Consider the following 17,540-nt stretch of genomic DNA (forward strand, 5'->3'; position numbering starts at 1 on the left):
AAAAAAACAAGACCCATCTATTTGCTGTCTACAAGAGACTCATTTTAGACCTGAGGACACCTTTAGATTGAGAGTGAGGGGATGGAGAACTATTTATCATGCTACTGGAAGCCAAAAGAAAGCTGGAGTAGCCATACTTATATCAGACAAACTAGACTTTCAATTAAAGGCTGTAACAAGAGATGAAGAAGGACATTATATAATAGTGACAGGGTCTATCCATCAGGAAGAGCTAACAATTATAAATGTCTATGCGCCGAATACCGGAGCGCCCAAATATATAAAACAATTACTCATAAACACAAGCAACCTTATTGATAAGAATGTGGTAATTGCAGGGGACTTTAACACCCCACTTACAGAAATGGATAGATCATCTAGACACACGGTCAATAAAGAAACAAGGGCCCTGAATGAGACATTGGATCAGATGGACTTGACAGATATATTTAGAACTCTGCATCCCAAAGCAACAGAATATACTTTCTTCTCGAGTGCACATGGAACATTCTCCAAGATAGATCATATACTGGGTCACAAAACAGCCCTTCATAAGTTTACAAGAATTGAAATCATACCATGCATACTTTCAGACCACAATGCTATGAAGCTTGAAATCAACCACAGAAAAAAGTCTGCAAAACCTCCAAAAGCATGGAGGTTAAAGAACACCCTACTAACGAATGAGTGGGTCAACCAGGCAATTCGAGAAGAAATTAAAAAATATATGGAAACAAACGAAAATGAAAATACAACAATCCAAACGCTTTGGGACGCAGCGAAGGCAGTCCTGAGAGGAAAATACATTGCAATCCAGGCCTATCTCAAGAAACAAGAAAAATCCCAAATACAAAATCTAACAGCACACCTAAAGGAAATAGAAGCAGAACAGCAAAGGCAGCCTAAACCCAGCAGAAGAAGAGAAATAATAAAGATCAGAGCAGAAATAAACAATATAGAATCTAAAAAAACTGTAGAGCAGATCAACGAAACCAAGAGTTGGTTTTTTGAAAAAATAAACAAAATTGACAAACCTCTAGCCAGGCTTCTCAAAAAGAAACGGGAGATGACCCAAATAGATAAAATCATGAATGAAAATGGAATGATTACAACCAATCCCTCAGAGATACAAACAATTATCAGGGAATACTATGAAAAATTATATGGCAACAAATTGGACAACCTGGAAGAAATGGACAAATTCCTGAACACCCACCCTCTTCCAAAACTCAATCAGGAGGAAATAGAAAGCTTGAACAGACCCATCACCAGCGAAGAAATTGAATCGGTTATCAAAAATCTCCCAACAAATAAGAGTCCAGGACCAGATGGCTTCCCAGGGGAGTTCTACCAGACGTTTAAAGCAGAGATAATACCTATCCTTCTCAAGCTATTCCAAGAAATAGAAAGGGAAGGAAAACTTCCAGACTCATTCTATGAAGCCAGTATTACTTTGATTCCTAAACCAGACAGAGACCCAGTAAAAAAAGAGAACTACAGGCCAATATCCCTGATGAATACGGATGCCAAAATTCTCAATAAGATACTAGCAAATCGAATTCAACGGCATATAAAAAGAATTGTTTACCATGATCAAGTGGGATTCATTCCTGGGATGCAGGGCTGGTTCAACATTCGCAAATCAATCAATGTGATACATCACATTAACAAAAAAAAAGAGAAAAACCATATGATCCTGTCAATCGATGCAGAAAAGGCCTTTGACAAAATCCAGCACCCTTTCTTAATAAAAACCCTTGAGAAAGTCGGGATAGAAGGAACATACTTAAAGATCATAAAAGCCATTTATGAAAAGCCCACAGCTAACATCATCCTCAACGGGGAAAAACTGAGAGCTTTTTCCCTGAGATCAGGAACACGACAGGGATGCCCACTCTCACCGCTGTTGTTTAACATAGTGCTGGAAGTTCTAGCATCAGCAATCAGACAACAACAGGAAATCAAAGGCATCACAATTGGCAAAGATGAAGTCAAGCTTTCGCTTTTTGCAGATGACATGATATTATACATGGAAAATCTGACAGACTCCACCAAAAGTCTGCTAGAACTGATACATGAATTCAGCAAAGTTGCAGGATACAAAATCAATGTACAGAAATCAGTTGCATTCTTATACACTAACAATGAAGCAACAGAAAGACAAATAAGGAAACTGATCCCATTCACAATTGCACCAAGAAGCATAAAATACCTAGGAATAAATCTAACCAAAGATGTAAAGGATCTGTATGCTGAAAACTATAGAAAGCTTATGAAGGTAATTGAAGAAGATTTAAAGAAATGGAAAGACATTCCCTGCTCATGGATTGGAAGAATAAATATTGTCAAAATGTCAATACTACCCAAAGCTATCTACACATTCAATGCAATCCCAATCAAAATTGCACCAGCATTCTTCTCGAAACTAGAACAAGCAATCCTAAAATTCATATGGAACCACAAAAGGCCCCAAATAGCCAAAGTAATTTTGAAGAAGAAGACCAAAGCAGGAGGCATCACAATCCCAGACTTTAGCCTCTACTACAAAGCTGTCATCATCAAGACAGCATGGTATTGGCACAAAAACAGACACATAGACCAATGGAATAGAATAGAAACCCCAGAACTAGACCCACAAACGTATGGCCAACTCATCTTTGACAAAGCAGGAAAGAACATCCAATGGAAAAAAGACAGTCTCTTTAACAAATGGTGCTGGGAGAACTGGACAGCAACATGCAGAAGGTTGAAACTAGACCACTTTCTCACACCATTCACAAAAATAAACTCAAAATGGATCAAGGACCTGAATGTGAGACAGGAAACCATCAAAACCTTAGAGGAGAAAGCAGGAAAAGACCTCTCTGACCTCAGCCGTAGCAATCTCTTACTCGACACATCCCCAAAGGCAAGGGAATTAAAAGCAAAAGTGAATTACTGGGACCTTAGGAAGATCAAAAGCTTCTGCACAGCAAAGGAAACAACCAACAAAACTAAAAGGCAACCAACGGAATGGGAAAAGATATTTGCAAATGACATATCGGACAAAGGGCTAGTATCCAAAATCTATAAAGAGCTCACCAAACTCCACACCCGAAAAGCAACTAACCCAGTGAAGAAATGGGCAGAAAACATGAATAGACACTTCTCTAAAGAAGACATCCGGATGGCCAACAGGCACATGAAAAGATGTTCAGCGTCGCTCCTTATCAGGGAAATACAAATCAAAACCACACTCAGATATCACCTCACGCCAGTCAGAGTGGCCAAAATGAACAAATCAGGAGACTATAGATGCTGGCGAGGATGTGGAGAAACGGGAACACTCTTGCACTGTTGGTGGGAATGCAAATTGGTACAGCCGCTCTGGAAAGCAGTGTGGAGGTTCCTCAGAAAATTAAAAATAGACCTACCCTATGACCCAGCAATAGCACTGCTAGGAATTTATCCAAGGGACACAGGAGTACTGATGCATAGGGGCACTTGTACCCCAATGTTCATAGCAGCACTCTCAACAATAGCCAAAATATGGAAAGAGCCTAAATGTCCATCAACTGATGAATGGATAAAGAAATTGTGGTTTATATACACTATGGAATACTACGTGGCAATGAGGAAAAATGAAATATGGCCTTTTGTAGCAACGTAGATGGAACTGGAGAGTGTGATGCTAAGTGAAATAAGCCATACAGAGAAAGACAGATACCATATGGTTTCACTCTTATGTGGATCCTGAGAAACTGAACAGGAACCCATGGGGGAGGGGAAGGAAAAAAAAAAAAAAAAAGAGGTTAGAGTGGGAGAGAGCCAAAGCATAAGAGACTGTTGAGAACTGAGAGCAAACTGAGGGTTGATGGGGGGTGGGAGGGAGGAGAGGGTGGGTGATGGGTATTGAGGAGGGCACCTTTTGGGATGAGCACTGGGTGTTGTATGGAAACCAATTTGACAATAAATTTCATATATAAATAAAAAAAAAAATAAAAAAAATATCTGTTAAATGAGAGAGAGACAGACAAAGACACACACACACACACACACACACACACACACACACACACACACACAGAACAGTTAGTGCATGGTTTGGATTTAGACTTGTATTGAATCCCGGCTCCATCAATAGATGTTGTGTGGTCTGGTGCTTCGAACCTTAGTGCCACCCCTGTGGGACAGGGATAATAATAATACCTTACCTCATGGGATCGTTGGGGAATATTAAATGCAATACTGTTATACTGTTTGTAGGTTAAAATTCAGGCTCTGCATTCAGCCAGCTCATATTCAAATCCTGGCTCAAGAGTTTTAGTTGTTAGCAATGTGACTTCGGTCAAGTTACTTAATTTCTCTAAAATGGAGCTAATAATAGTACTAGCCCATGTAATTATTGTGAAAACAGATGAGAAAACCCATGTAAAGTACTTGGCAGTGTCCGGCAATAGTAAGCCTTTTAGTATGAGAAAAGTATGTATCAATAACATACTCTTTCTTTGGTAAGCACGTCTGTTTTCTCCACCCCAAGGAATAATAGCATTGCTTAAGATTTTGCATGGTGGCCGGTTATTGTTACCTTAAAGCTGTTGAAATGTTAAAGTTGTCGAAATATTAGTAGATTATTCTGTGTCCATGCACATATTCATGTATTTTAATATCTATCTACTGCTGTTCTCATCTCGATGTAGAGTTAGTGTTGTTATGACCCTAGAAGCATCTAACAAAATTTGAGTGTGTTACTAAGATTTTTCTTAAAAGAATCTGGGACAACTCTTGTCACTATGCCTTGTACTAGCTTTGTTTTGGTCCCTCTGTATCTTTCAGAATTTATGTACTAAATATGTATCACTTGGAAGGACCCTTGAAAATTTAATTATCTTGTCTAAACCTTAGGGAAGGAGATTCCATAACTCTTGAATTCAGTTTTCATGTCAGAAAATTCTTTCCTTTCTTTAATGGATCCTGTTCCAGTTAAAGTCTCCTTCCCCTCCTTTTTTTCTCTTTTCAGTAGAGTTTACCCATCAAGTAAGGCTTTGTTTACTTCTCAGTCTTCTCTTTATTTATTTTTAATTTTTCATTAATTTATTTTTTAATTCCAGTATAGTTAACATACAGTGTAATATTAGTTTCAGGTGTGCAATATAGTGATTCAATGATTGTATACATTTTGTACATTACTCAGTGCTCATCACAGTAAGTGCACTCTTTGATCCCAGTCCCCTATTTCCCCTATCCCCCCACCCACCTGCCCTCTGGTAACCATCAGTTTGTTCTTTATAGTTAAGAGTCTGTTTTTTTGTCTCTTTTTTTCTTTATTCATTTGTTTTGTTACTTAAATTCCACGTATGAGTGATATCATGGTGTTTGTCTTTAAGTGACTGACATTGTACTTAGCATAATACCCTCTAGGTCCATTCATGTTGTTGTGAATGGCAAGATTTCATTCTTTTTTGTGGCTGAGAAATATTCCATTGTAGATATATACCACATTTTCTTTATCCATTCATCTGTGAATGGATACTTGGGTGGCTTCCATAATTTGGCTATTATAAATAATGCTGCAATAAACATAGGGGTGCATATATCTTTTCAAATTAGTGTTTTCATATTCTTGGGGTAAATACCTGGTAGTGGAATTACTGGATCATATGGTATTTCTGTCTTTAACTTTTTGAGGAACTTCTGTACTGTTTCCCACAGTGGCTGCACCAGCTTGCATTCCCACCAACAGTACAAAAGGGTTCCTTTGTTTTCACATCTTCACCAACACTTATTGTTTCTTGTGTTTTTTAATTTAAGCCATTCTGACAAGTGTGGAGTGATATCTGATTGTGGTTTTGATTTGCATTTACCTGATGATGAGTGATGTTGATCATCTTTCCATGTGTCGTTGACCATCTGTATCAGTCTTCTCTTGAAATGCCTTCCTGTGTCTTTCATTCTTTCATGTTTTCCAGTCTCTTTGTTACCTGCTTCTTTGCTCTTGTTCTTTTTTCCTTTTCCTTTTTAATAGATTGTTAACATTTCAGGGAAGAAACTCACAAAGGTCATTTAAGTTCAACCACTCATCCCTTTTGTGTGACGAATCTTCAAATGAAACACTATAATCTAGAAGAACCTGATTGGTGGAGATTACAATAGGAAGATTTTCTTCTTGTTGTACAACCCATCCTTAACTGGATTGTTGTTGTTGCTGATTTATTTTTGGTTTTAAATAACTGTTCTATGTTTCTCTCCTCCTTTCACACTACCTCAGTATAACGCCTACATCCTCTTTAAGGCTTTGTCTATTGAAGGTCACCACGACAGACACTGTAGGTTTTTGTTTTGTTTTGTTTTGTTTGCAGAAAAATTGGCTACCTAAGAGTTGGTTGAATTCTGCTTTGTGGGTACAGACCGACCCTGTGGAAACTCTTTTTTTTAATAATACCTTTATCATCTGAGACCACATGTCAAAGGCACCCTTGCCCATAGCCCATTTTTAAGTCAGTAAATAGAAATTTTATTTCAGTTTCTTTGCCAGAGGTCAGTGCTTTTTAACACGCAATTGCAGTTTTTAAATAGTGAGATAACAGAAACTTGTGATAAGCTGCATGACCTAGTTATTTTGAATAGACTTTTCCATTACAAAAAAGGTTGGCTTTATTTGTTTTTAGAAAATAGTTTACAGAAATACAAAGATATAAAGAGATATAAAGAGGAGAACATTTTGGAACAACACAAAGAGAATAAAGAGGCGTTCTTTCAGTACTTCATTCTTACTGAGCTAGATTTCCCTGCAGCCTAAGCTACTCCATAATTCCTAAAAAGAAGATGCATATTTGGTTTGTGGAGGGTCTTCTGAGTTGCTACTGCATGGGCAGGTACATTTGGAAGGAGAGGGAGTGAGGACACCACATAACCGCTCGGGATGCAAAGTGACCTCATGGCTCAGTCTGTGCCACAGAAAAATAGTAAATAGGTAAGAGTCAGAAAACTCCACTCAGACCAGAGTATAAGAAGACTCATGGAAGATGAGGGCTTTGAACTGGGAGGACAGGGATGCCTGGGTGGCTCAGTCAGTTAAGTGTCCAGCTCTTGATTTCGGCTCAGGTCATATCATCAAGGTTCTTGAGTTTGAGCCCTGCGTCAGTCTCCGTGCTATCAGTGCAGAGCCTGCTTGGGATTCTGTCTCTGCCCCTCCTGCAGTCTCTCTCTCTCTCTGTCTCTCAAAATAAATAAATAAATAAACTTTTTAAAATCTTAAAAAAAGAAAAAAAAATGCATTTTGAACAGGCAGAACTGCACTGGCTGAGAGGAGGGTCTCCTGAAGAGAGAGTGGACCCTCGAACAACACAGGTTTGAACTGCACGGGTCCAATTTTTTTAGCAAATACAGTACAGTACTGGCAATAATTTTTTTTTAATTTTTTAAGAAGTTTTTATTTGTTTTTGAGAGAAAGAGAGAGAGAGCAAGGGAGGGGCAGAGAGAGAGGGACAGAGAGAGAATCCCAAGCAGGCTCTACACTGTCAGTGCAGAGCCTGATGCAGGGCTCGAACTCACAAACTGTGAGATCATGACCTGAGCCAAAGCCACGAGTCGGACGCTTAACTGACTGAGCCACCCAGACACCCCGGAAATAATTCTCTTAATACAGTTTTCTTTTCTCTAGCTCACTTCAGTGTAAGAATACAGTATATAATACATGTAACATACAAAGTATGTGTAATCAATTGTTTGTGTTATCAGTAATTCTTCCAGTAGGCTATTACTAGTTAAGTGTTGGGGGAGTCAAAAGTGATACGTGGATTTCTGTTGCAGACTATGAGTCTGGAGTGCCCTCTTGTCCAGAAAGAGAACAGATGCAGAATTGAATACAAGACAGGCTAATGTCAGGGAGGAGACAAGAGCCCCAAACAGGTGTTTTGTCTCCGTATTTATTGAGCTCACAGGATATCACCCACATGGTGAGCATGAAGAAAACCAGATATTACACACGTGAGCATGGAGAAAACAGTCAGACAGTAATCATTAACTTATGTGTGTAAGAAGCAAAGGGTCTGGGGGGCAAGTGGAGTTTGTGATCAAAGCACAATAGTATATTGGCATCAGATGGAAAGTAATTTCCTGCAAGTGATATAACAAGTTACCCGTGATCCCATTATAATATCTTGCTAGCTAACCTTGGGTGCTTTCGCCCCATGGTGGCGGCTTTCTGTCCTAAACTTCTAACCCATTTATGTAAGCAAAACCTGTTTCCCCACAGATTTCCAACTGCACAGGAGGTCAGCATTCTTAACCCCTGTGTTGTTCAAGGGTCAGCCGTACTTGTTTTTCAGAGTTTTCAGTGTCTGTTCTCAAAATGCACTGGTCTTGTCTCAGGCCTCACCCCTCTTGGGAAGATCATTTTGAGAAGCAGGGGGAGCTAAGATTGGGACATTGAGACAAAATTAAATTAAGCAGTACAGGGAATCTGTACTTGAAGCTTTTTCAGTGGGGGAGCCAGTGAAGATTTTTGGGAAAACCTATTAAGCCTAACCCCCGCAGAAAGTAGACTGGAAGAGGCAGAATCAGGGAGACACTTGATACACAATGTTTTCTAATGTGCTTTTTAATGGTTACTTGCTACTGTATGTCAGTTTATCATACTCCCCCTGTAGAAGTTCCGTAAGAAAGACCCAGCAATCATGCAGGGACTTTATTCTTTATCCTTTTACGTTGCACAATGTTTGACCCTACTGAAGGCCCCTGGTGTCAAGGTGTCTGTGGCCCATCCCCTGCCCACCAGTCCTCTGCCACCAGGTCTGAGTGCCGCCAGGCTAGGAACTTAGATCTGCTGTCACAGGCGTTTTATTGGTGTTTGGTTTGGTTTCTTTGAAAATGTTGGGGTTTTTCTTTTGACTTAAAAATAATAGAAATTCTTGGGGGCACCTGGGTGGCTCAGTCAGTTAAGCATCCGACTCTATTTCAGCTCAGGTCATGATCTCATGGTTTGTGAGTTCAAGCCCTGCATTGGATTCTGTGCTGATGGCACAGAGCCTGCTTGGGATTCTCTCTCTCTCCCTCTCTCTCTCTCTCTCTCTCTCTGCCCCTCCCCTGCTTGTGTGTTCACTTGCGCACACGCGCTCTCTCTCTCTCTCAAAATAAATAAGTAAACATTAAAAAAATAATGGAAATTCTATTTGGAAAACAGGTCCCTCCACAAGAAAGGCAAATGAGGGAGCTTCTAGATGAAGATTTGGTTAGAATTGAGTTATTAAAATTAACCTGATTAAATAGAGCCTTTTACTTAATAGCAACGCTAAATAGGAGTCCATTTCACCTTGGCAAGCCCAGCACCCACTTTCTTTGGGCTGCCTGTGTGAAAAGGAAGACACCTTTCCCTTGCCCCTCTTCAGCCAGATCTGTAAACCTCAGTTCTGTGTAAAGATTTAAAATGTTAAGGGCAAAAGAAGGGCCACACCAATCATTAATAACAATGCTATCCAGCTGCCAGATTGGTCTCCAAAGATACTTTCATTATGTCATTCTCTTGCTAAGAGCCTGCAATACTATTTCTTAGGCGTCTGCCTTTAAGTTTCCTCTGGCTAGTCCCACCCAATAGAAGAAGCTTTTCCTTCTCTGGATTCCTGATCTCATCTCAGGTTTGCACAGTCAAACCTATTCTGGTTTTAGTGGCACAGTTTCTCCTGAGTTTCAGGAGACCGAGGTTTCCTTCTACCTCCTTTCGCTCTCTCACGGCAACTGGACAGGTTGTAGACACAGGCAGATGCTGAAGGGAATAAGCCAGAGATTGTGCTGCTTATATGAGGTGATGGTCCCAGAGGAAGTTTATAGTATGTATATTGCTTGTCTTTAGTTTGTCAGGGCAAAATGAAGCAAACTTGGAGAAGTAATGCCAGGGAGAAGCCAGACCTCTTAGATTAAAGATGAAAAAGGTAGGTAGCTATAGTAAACCAACATTGACGATATCTGTCTTTCGTTTAAAAATGTTTTATTGTGAAATACCACATCATTCAAAACAGCTTATGAAAATCTAGTGTACGGTTTAAAGATACCTGCTTGAAAATAATCCAGTTCAAGCGGCTTCATGTTTGGTAGTGAAAAAATTCACTGTGACTAGTTCTTGCTGAGACCGGACAATGACATTTTCAGAAGAAGAGCCTAAAAGCAGTTTAGGAGGAGTAAAAGTACTGCTTTTAGCAGTAAAAGGAGTTTACCTCCTTTCTTTGACAATAATAACATTTGTTTTCTTAATGGGGAATTTTCTTTTTTAATTAGAAATTTAGGCCATAAAGTTCTCATATTAACCCTGAATATATCTGATGATTCTTAGAGCTTTCTGAATTCCTGCTTCAATTTTTTAAAACATACTTTTTAAAATTTTATTTATTAATTTTTTAGTTTTATTTATTTATTTATTTATTTATTTATTTATTTTTTAACGTTTATTTATTTTTGAGACAGAGAGAGACAGAGCATGAGTGGGGGAGGGTCAGAGAGAGAGAGGGAGACACAGAATCTGAAACAGGCTCCAGGCTTTGCACTGTCAGCACAGAGCCCGACACGGGGCTCAAACTCACGGACCGTGAGATCGTGACCTGAGCCGAAGTCGGCCGCTTAACCGACTGAGCCACCCAGGTGCCCCTCTTTTTTTTTTTTTTAACGTTTATTTATTTTTGAGACAGAGAGACAGAGCATGAGTGGGGGAGGGTCAAGTTTTTTTTTTTTATTTTTAAGAGAGAGACAGAGCATGAGCAGGGAAGGGGCAGAGAGAGACACACAGAATCTGAAGCAGGCTCCAGGCTCTGAGCTATCAGCACAGAGCCTGACGTGGGGCTTGAACCCTCGGACTGCCAGGTCATGACCTGAGCCAAAGTCAGACGCTTAACCGACTGAGCCCCACAGGCGCCCCTATTTTTATTTTTTTTAATGTTTTTATGTATTTTGAGAGAGAGAGTGTGTGTGTGTTGTGTGTGTGTGTGTGTGCGCGCGCGCGCGAGTGGGGGAGGGGTAGAGAGAGGGAGAGAGAATCCCAAGCAGGCTGTTAGCTAGGAGCCCAACACAAGGCTCGAACTCACAAACCTTGAGATCATGCCCTGAGCCAAAATTAAGAGTCAGACACTTAACCAACTGAATCACCCAGGCGCCGCTCCAGTATTTTTTTAAATGCCAGCTTTATAGGGCATCTGGGTGGCTGTTGGTTAAGCATCCGACTCATGGTCGCACGGTTTGTGAGTTCGAACCCCACATTGGGCTCTCTGCTGTCAGTGCGGAGCCCGCTTTGGACCCTCTGTCTCCCTCTCCCTCTCCCTCTCTCTCTCTCTCTCTGCCCCTCCCCCACTCTCAAAAATAAATAATCATTTAAAAAAATAAATGCCAGCTTTATAGTATCCTTGACATTACCTAATTTTCAGTTAGAGAAAAATCTACATAAAAGTTAACTTGTATTGTGTATAGTCATTTATTAGTATTGAATGATTCGAATCTGAATGATTCGAGATTATAGTTCTTTTTGATTTAGGGTTGTCTTTCACTTTATCTCAGGATGAGCACTTGCTGTTAATAGTGTTTTGTACTAAGTACAGTGAGGGGTATAAAAACAAATGAGGTGGGGCCCCTGGGTGGCTCAGTCAGTTGAGCGTCTGACTTCGGCTCAGGTCATGGTCTCGTGGTCTGTGAGTTCCAGCCCCTTGTTGGGCTCTGTGCTGACATATCAGAGCCTGGAGCCTCCTTCGGATTCTGTGTCTCCCTCTCTCTCTGCCCCTCCCCTGCTCATGCTCTGTCTCTGTGTCAAAAATAAATAAACATTAAAAAAAAATTAAAAACAAATGAGGCAAAGTATCTGCCCTTGGGACACTCATTGTTTACTTGGTAAAACAAGAGTGTAAACAACTAATACTGGCAAGGGACAAAGCAAAATAAAACAGAAAGGTGGTTGAATAGGGCTGTAAACTCTTAAGTAATTGACTGATAACTTTCCCTGTGTGATGTTTTGATAAGTAATAATGTTAACCTTCAATCATTATTGTGAAATTAAATTATTCTGCATGTCTTTACAGCAAATTTATTTCTGATCGCGAAAGTAGAAGAAGTCTCACTAACAGCCACTTGGAAAAAAAGAAATGTGATGACTATGTAAGTGTCATTATAATAAAGTTTGCTTATTTGTTTGAATCCCATAAATTGGGACAAATGTTTTTAATGCATGTAGCATCCTACCAAAAGTATAGCTATTTATATTCCCCAGGATATTCCATGGACCCTGTGTGTTTTCTCCTGAAACCCATTTTGGAAAATAACCAGACCACTAAACAAGTATTTCTTGAATTTTATTTCTGCACTGGTTCCTAATAGTGCTTTAAAGACTTTGACATGATGAACTTTCTTGGGGACGGTTTTGCTTATGTTTGTCTCTGTGTTTAGATTCCAGGAACAACCTCCTTAGGCATGTCTGTTTTTAACCTAAGCAATGCCATTATGGGCAGTGGGATTTTGGGACTCGCCTTTGCCCTGGCAAACACCGGAATTCTACTTTTTCTGTGAGTGTTGACAGTGCTGTAATTTCCATTTTAAAACTGTATTTTCTGTATGTTCCTGTTCATGTACAGAAGACACTGGAAATATTTCCAAGTAGTTTTTATTTCATTTTATGTTTTTACTAACTTGGCTAAGTTGCGAGTACATACTTTTATATTGTTTATTGGAATGATTTTCCAAGTTGCACCTAATGTTTATAAGAAAGTGGAAGGAGAAAATCTTTTCATTAATCAAAAACACCAAAATAAGCATTTATAAAAAGGATTAAAAGATTTCAAGATAGCATTTTTTGGTATTTTTGGATTCTTTACCTGTCATTTTAAATCTCAGCTAAAAGGTCAAAATATTAAGAGGTATTTAATCCAACCACTCACCACTTCGGTGTTTGGATTGCAGTGGAACATGTACTATATCCAAAGGTGATTGTAAATTTGTTTGTAATAAATAGCCAAGAAGCACAGATGAGAAATTAGCATGTACTTTTCTCTGAGAGTTAGTTAAAAGAAATTAGGCAATTTTGTTTTTAAATAACTTTTTCTCACACTGTTGAATGGGATTTTCTGCAAATGTACAGAGAGCTTATTTTTAGTTGGAACAAGATGAAAACAGACATAGAATTTATACCAGGAAAATTCTCACCCAGCCTGATTCCCTTCTCAAACCTCTAAGGAGTGTCAGGGGTGTTTTGCCTGATGAGGCAAGGAGGACATTCTCTTCTTCCAGCCTTTTCCCCACAAGACTACACTCACGTCTTTGTTGGCCTTGCTGAGTAGTCTGTATCCCTGGGTCGTTTAGATAGGAGCATCATCTATGCTTGGAAGCAGTGACCGAAATGGCTAGTAATCCTACAAATTGTGTATATACCTTTAGAAAGACTTAGAAAACTGCAGTGAAAGTACATTGTTACCCATTCCATTACTCAGGGATCAGTGATGTCCAGCCATGCTGTGCCATACTGGTCAGTAGCACTAGGGATTAATACTCTTTATAAATTAAAAAAAAATATATTTTTATTTATTTTTGAGAGATAGAGCACTAGCTGGGGAGGGACAGAGAGAGAGGGAGACACAGAATCCGAAGCAGGCTTCAGGCTCTGAGCTCTCAGCACAGAGCCCGATGCGGGGCTCAAACTCATGGAACTCGTGAACCGCGAGATCTTGACCTGAGCCGAAGTCAGACGCTCAACCGACTGGGCCACCCAGGCGCCTCTAGTGATTAATACTGTTATGTGTAAATCACTAAAGATGTCCTTCCTAGACTTAAAACTCTGTATAGGACAGTGAATTCAATGCATTTCTTCTTTATTGTCCATCCAACTCAGTAAATCCAACTGTAGCCTCTTCTCTTTATTGCCCTGGGTGGATCTTTCTATGTAGCCTTTCTGTTTATGTATATCTTGAGCCAGGTGCCAGGTTTTAGGGTAAAATGATAAGAGTTGGACAAAATGTTTCTCTGGCGATTTTTTTATTGGTATCTGTGGAATTCTGACCCTCTGAGGATGCCACGGGGGGGCTTGTGCAGCTGCGCTTGTGGTTTTCAGAGCAGTGGCAGGAGACACCTGACTGCTAGTCCCAATTCCTCCTCTAAATGGCTGTGTAGTCTTAAGCAAGTGACTTGGCCACTCTGAGCTTCAGTTTCCTATTCTGTAAAACAAGGAAATTGCCCTAGAAAAATCTCAGAACCCTGCCAACCTCCGAAACCCTATGGTTCTGTGACTAATTTTAGTTATTCCAAAGCTGGAAATATGTTCAGCTCAGAAATGTGTTTTACATTGATTTACTTTTTTTTTTTTTTTTTTTTTAGTTACTGCAGTATATCAAGTAGTTAGTTCTATGTTTAACATAGTGAAGGGTCCATTCTTTGATGGTGGTAACAACAGCAACTCTTGCAGCTCCTACTGTGTAGCAGGTACTATTCTTAAGTGTTCTCTGCTGAATCCTTGCAAGTTTGTGAGATAGGTCCTATTAGTACCTTCCTGCTTGATGGATGAGGGAACCAAGACAGAGAGAACAGACTTTTAGTTTGGAATCTCTCTTTGTCACCATTCTGGGAATCCCCTTCACCTCTCTTCTCTGCTAGATCCCTTCCCTTGTTCCCCATGTTCCATTTCTTCCTCTTTCTGAATGTTCTTCCTTTTGTTGCTGAGAAGGGATGAATAGAAATAATTTTTTGAGGCCTCCATGTCTGCAACATGACTTTATTCTGACTTCACCTTTGATTGGCAGTTTGGCTGGATATAGAACTCTATATTGGCAGTAAGTTCCTTTCAGAATTTTGAACGTATTGCTCCCTTGTTTTCCGGTCTCTTCTGGTGTGAAGTCCCATATCCTCCTGATTCCCGGTCCTTGTATAGCCAGGGTTTTTGTTTTATTTTATTTTGTTTCTGGAAATTTGTTGAATCTCTTTGTCCCCCATGTTCTGCAGCTTTACAGTGATGTGTCTTGATGTGGGCCTGTTTTCATCCATTGTGTCAGGCTGTTGGTACATCCTTTTCTTTTGGAAGTTCATGGTCTTCAGTTTGGGGACATTTTCTAATATGTTTTTAACATTTATCTATTTTTGAGAGAGAGAGACAGAGGCTAGGGAGGGAGGGACAGAGAGAGAGAGGGAGACACAGAATCTGAAACAGGCTCCAGGCTCTGAGCTGTCAGCACAGAGCCTGACATGGGGCTTGTACTCAAAAACTGTGAGATCATGACCTGAGCCAAAGTAGGAAGCCTAACTGACTGAGCCACCCAGGTGCCCCAGGGGACATTTTCTTATACACTATTGTGTTAATGAATTTCTTCCTCCTCTTTCCCCTTTTTACTCTTTCTGGAACTACTCCCCAGATTCTGGACCTTTCTGGACTTGTCCTCTTATTTTTATTCTTTTCTTAAATTTTCATTTTGATAATTTTTCTCTGTTGTTTCTGGAATATGTTTAGTTTCTGGAAAATTTTTTCCCAGCTCTTTACTGAATATTATTTCTGTTATTATTTTTTTATTTACAGGAGCTTTTAAAAAATTCTTGGAATGTTCTTTTTTGATATTCTATTATTTTGTTTTATGATTTCAGTGTATTCTCCAAGGATTCTAATGACAGTTTTCCTCTTTTACGAAAAATTTTGAACATAAAGTAGAAAGAATAGTATGAGATTCCCATGTTCCCGTCATCTCCTGGCCTCACTTATTTAATCATCCACCTCACCTAGATTCTCTCAAAGCAAATCCCAGCTCTCATATCATTTCATCCATAAATATTTCCGTATATTTCTCATTATATATATATATATGTGTGTGTATTACATATATGTATGTATTACATATGTATACATATGTATATTTATTACATATATATGTATTGCATATATATGTATGTGTGTATATATATGTATATATGTATGTGTGTATATATATGTATATACACACATACATATATAATGGACGACTAAAACATAACCATAATAGTCGTACCTAAAAATTATCAACAGTTCCTTAATATCATCAAATAGCCAAACAATATTTGAATCGCCTGTTTATCTCATTTTAAAAAAAACCAATTGGATTTTCCAAATCAGTACTCAGATAAAGTCCATATAGTGCAATTGGTTGACATGTGTTCTAATTTCTTTTAATCTATAGGTTCCCCCAATTCTCTCTCTCCTTTGTATTCTATTCCATATATTTGTTGAAGAAACTGGGCCATTTGTCCTATAGAGGTCCCATAGTCTGAATTGTGCTGATTGTATCTCTGTTGCAAGTTCATTTTTGGTTTGTTTGTTGGCTTTGGACTCTATCTTTCATTTTGGAATCCTTCCTCAGATATCAGGTGGTCCTTCTTTGTTATATTTAAAAATAAGGGATGGGGGAAACCAGCCTAATTCAAGCCCGGCACAGGTGAGTGGGAGCTTGTTGGCAATAGCTTCACTTTAAAGGGTTGTCTACAGCCCTTTACTTGGGGAACCACCAGTGTCAGTAGCTCTTTGGCTGTTTCAGATTGCCCAGCATCTTCCTGTCTCCTGCCGGAGGGTCTGAGCATTTCTGCCATCTTTCTGGGAACCAAGGTGGGGGTAGGGCTTGTGGTGAATATCTCACTTGCATGTGTTCACCGAACCCCAGCTTTCATGACAGTACCCACTCCCCAACAAGTTGTATTGAGTCCCTCACCCAGAGACCTATATTTTATACTTTCCAGAGAATGTATCTTCACGTATATACTTCTGCCAGATGGAGGGGGAGCAATCATAGCTTTACAGAACAGGGGCCTGGTCTGGGGAATCTCACTATCTCTTGAAGATCCCCTTTATTCTAGCTCATCCCTTCCAGTGTTCCCTATTTCCAGTAATGCCCTCAGGGCCTTTTGAGAATTCTGTGGTGAAAATTAGATTGGTCTTGGCTTTCTCCACTGCTAATTTAAGGTTCAGCTTTGTCTGCTTTCCAGTTCTGAAATTTTGTTATTATTGTCCTCTCATGCTCTTAGGAGGGAGCAGGAGTAAGTTCTTGTATTCAGTCTACCATTCCTAGAATTCAGTTGACTTTTAATTATAGTGATTCAGGGATAATTGATCTCTTGTCTCATGACTCTTTAGTTTCCAACTGAAGCAAAGAACTGGAAAAACTTGACTCTTATGGTTGCAGGAAGACTTCCCCCACATAAAATTATTATAGATCATTCGGTTATTTGCAAGATGCATGAAAAGCGGGCGCAACAAATCATCAAGTGAAAGCTCACGAAGGTAGCTGTATAAAGACCCAAACTTAAAGTTTTTCACAAAATGTAGAACAAGGACTCACTCTGTGTGTTGTAAAACCAGCTGCTCCTACAGCTGCTCAAAGCCAAGAAGCAGTTGGCAGGATCAAGATATTTCATCTGGTACAAGGCCCTGTTCCAGACTCATATTAGCCAACATGGAAAAAGAGTCCAGGCCTGTCCAAACTTCTTTAGAAAAGCAGCCGGAAGGCTCCTCCGAGTCTCCCTGAGGCTGGGTGCGGAGCTCTTCACTGGAGTCATCTGAAAACTTGCGGGAGTGATTTCTTTTTCTTGGATGA

General features: G+C 39.6%; 1 protein-coding gene across 2 annotated transcripts in view; it reads left to right on the top strand.

Moving 5' to 3' along the window:
* SLC38A1 (solute carrier family 38 member 1) overlaps nt 1–17,540 on the top strand; it is a 76,465-nt gene that overhangs the window by 22,485 nt on the left and 36,440 nt on the right. For both annotated transcript variants that reach the window (XM_040488367.1, XM_040488368.1), the window contains exons 4-5: nt 12,033–12,108; nt 12,397–12,512. In XM_040488367.1, coding sequence (XP_040344301.1) covers nt 12,033–12,108; nt 12,397–12,512 — 192 coding nt within the window. The remainder of the gene's footprint in view (nt 1–12,032; nt 12,109–12,396; nt 12,513–17,540) is intronic.

Source organism: Herpailurus yagouaroundi, unplaced genomic scaffold, assembly GCF_014898765.1.
Source record: "Herpailurus yagouaroundi ecotype Mexico unplaced genomic scaffold, PumYag 166, whole genome shotgun sequence".
Classification (NCBI taxonomy): domain Eukaryota; kingdom Metazoa; phylum Chordata; class Mammalia; order Carnivora; family Felidae; genus Herpailurus; species Herpailurus yagouaroundi.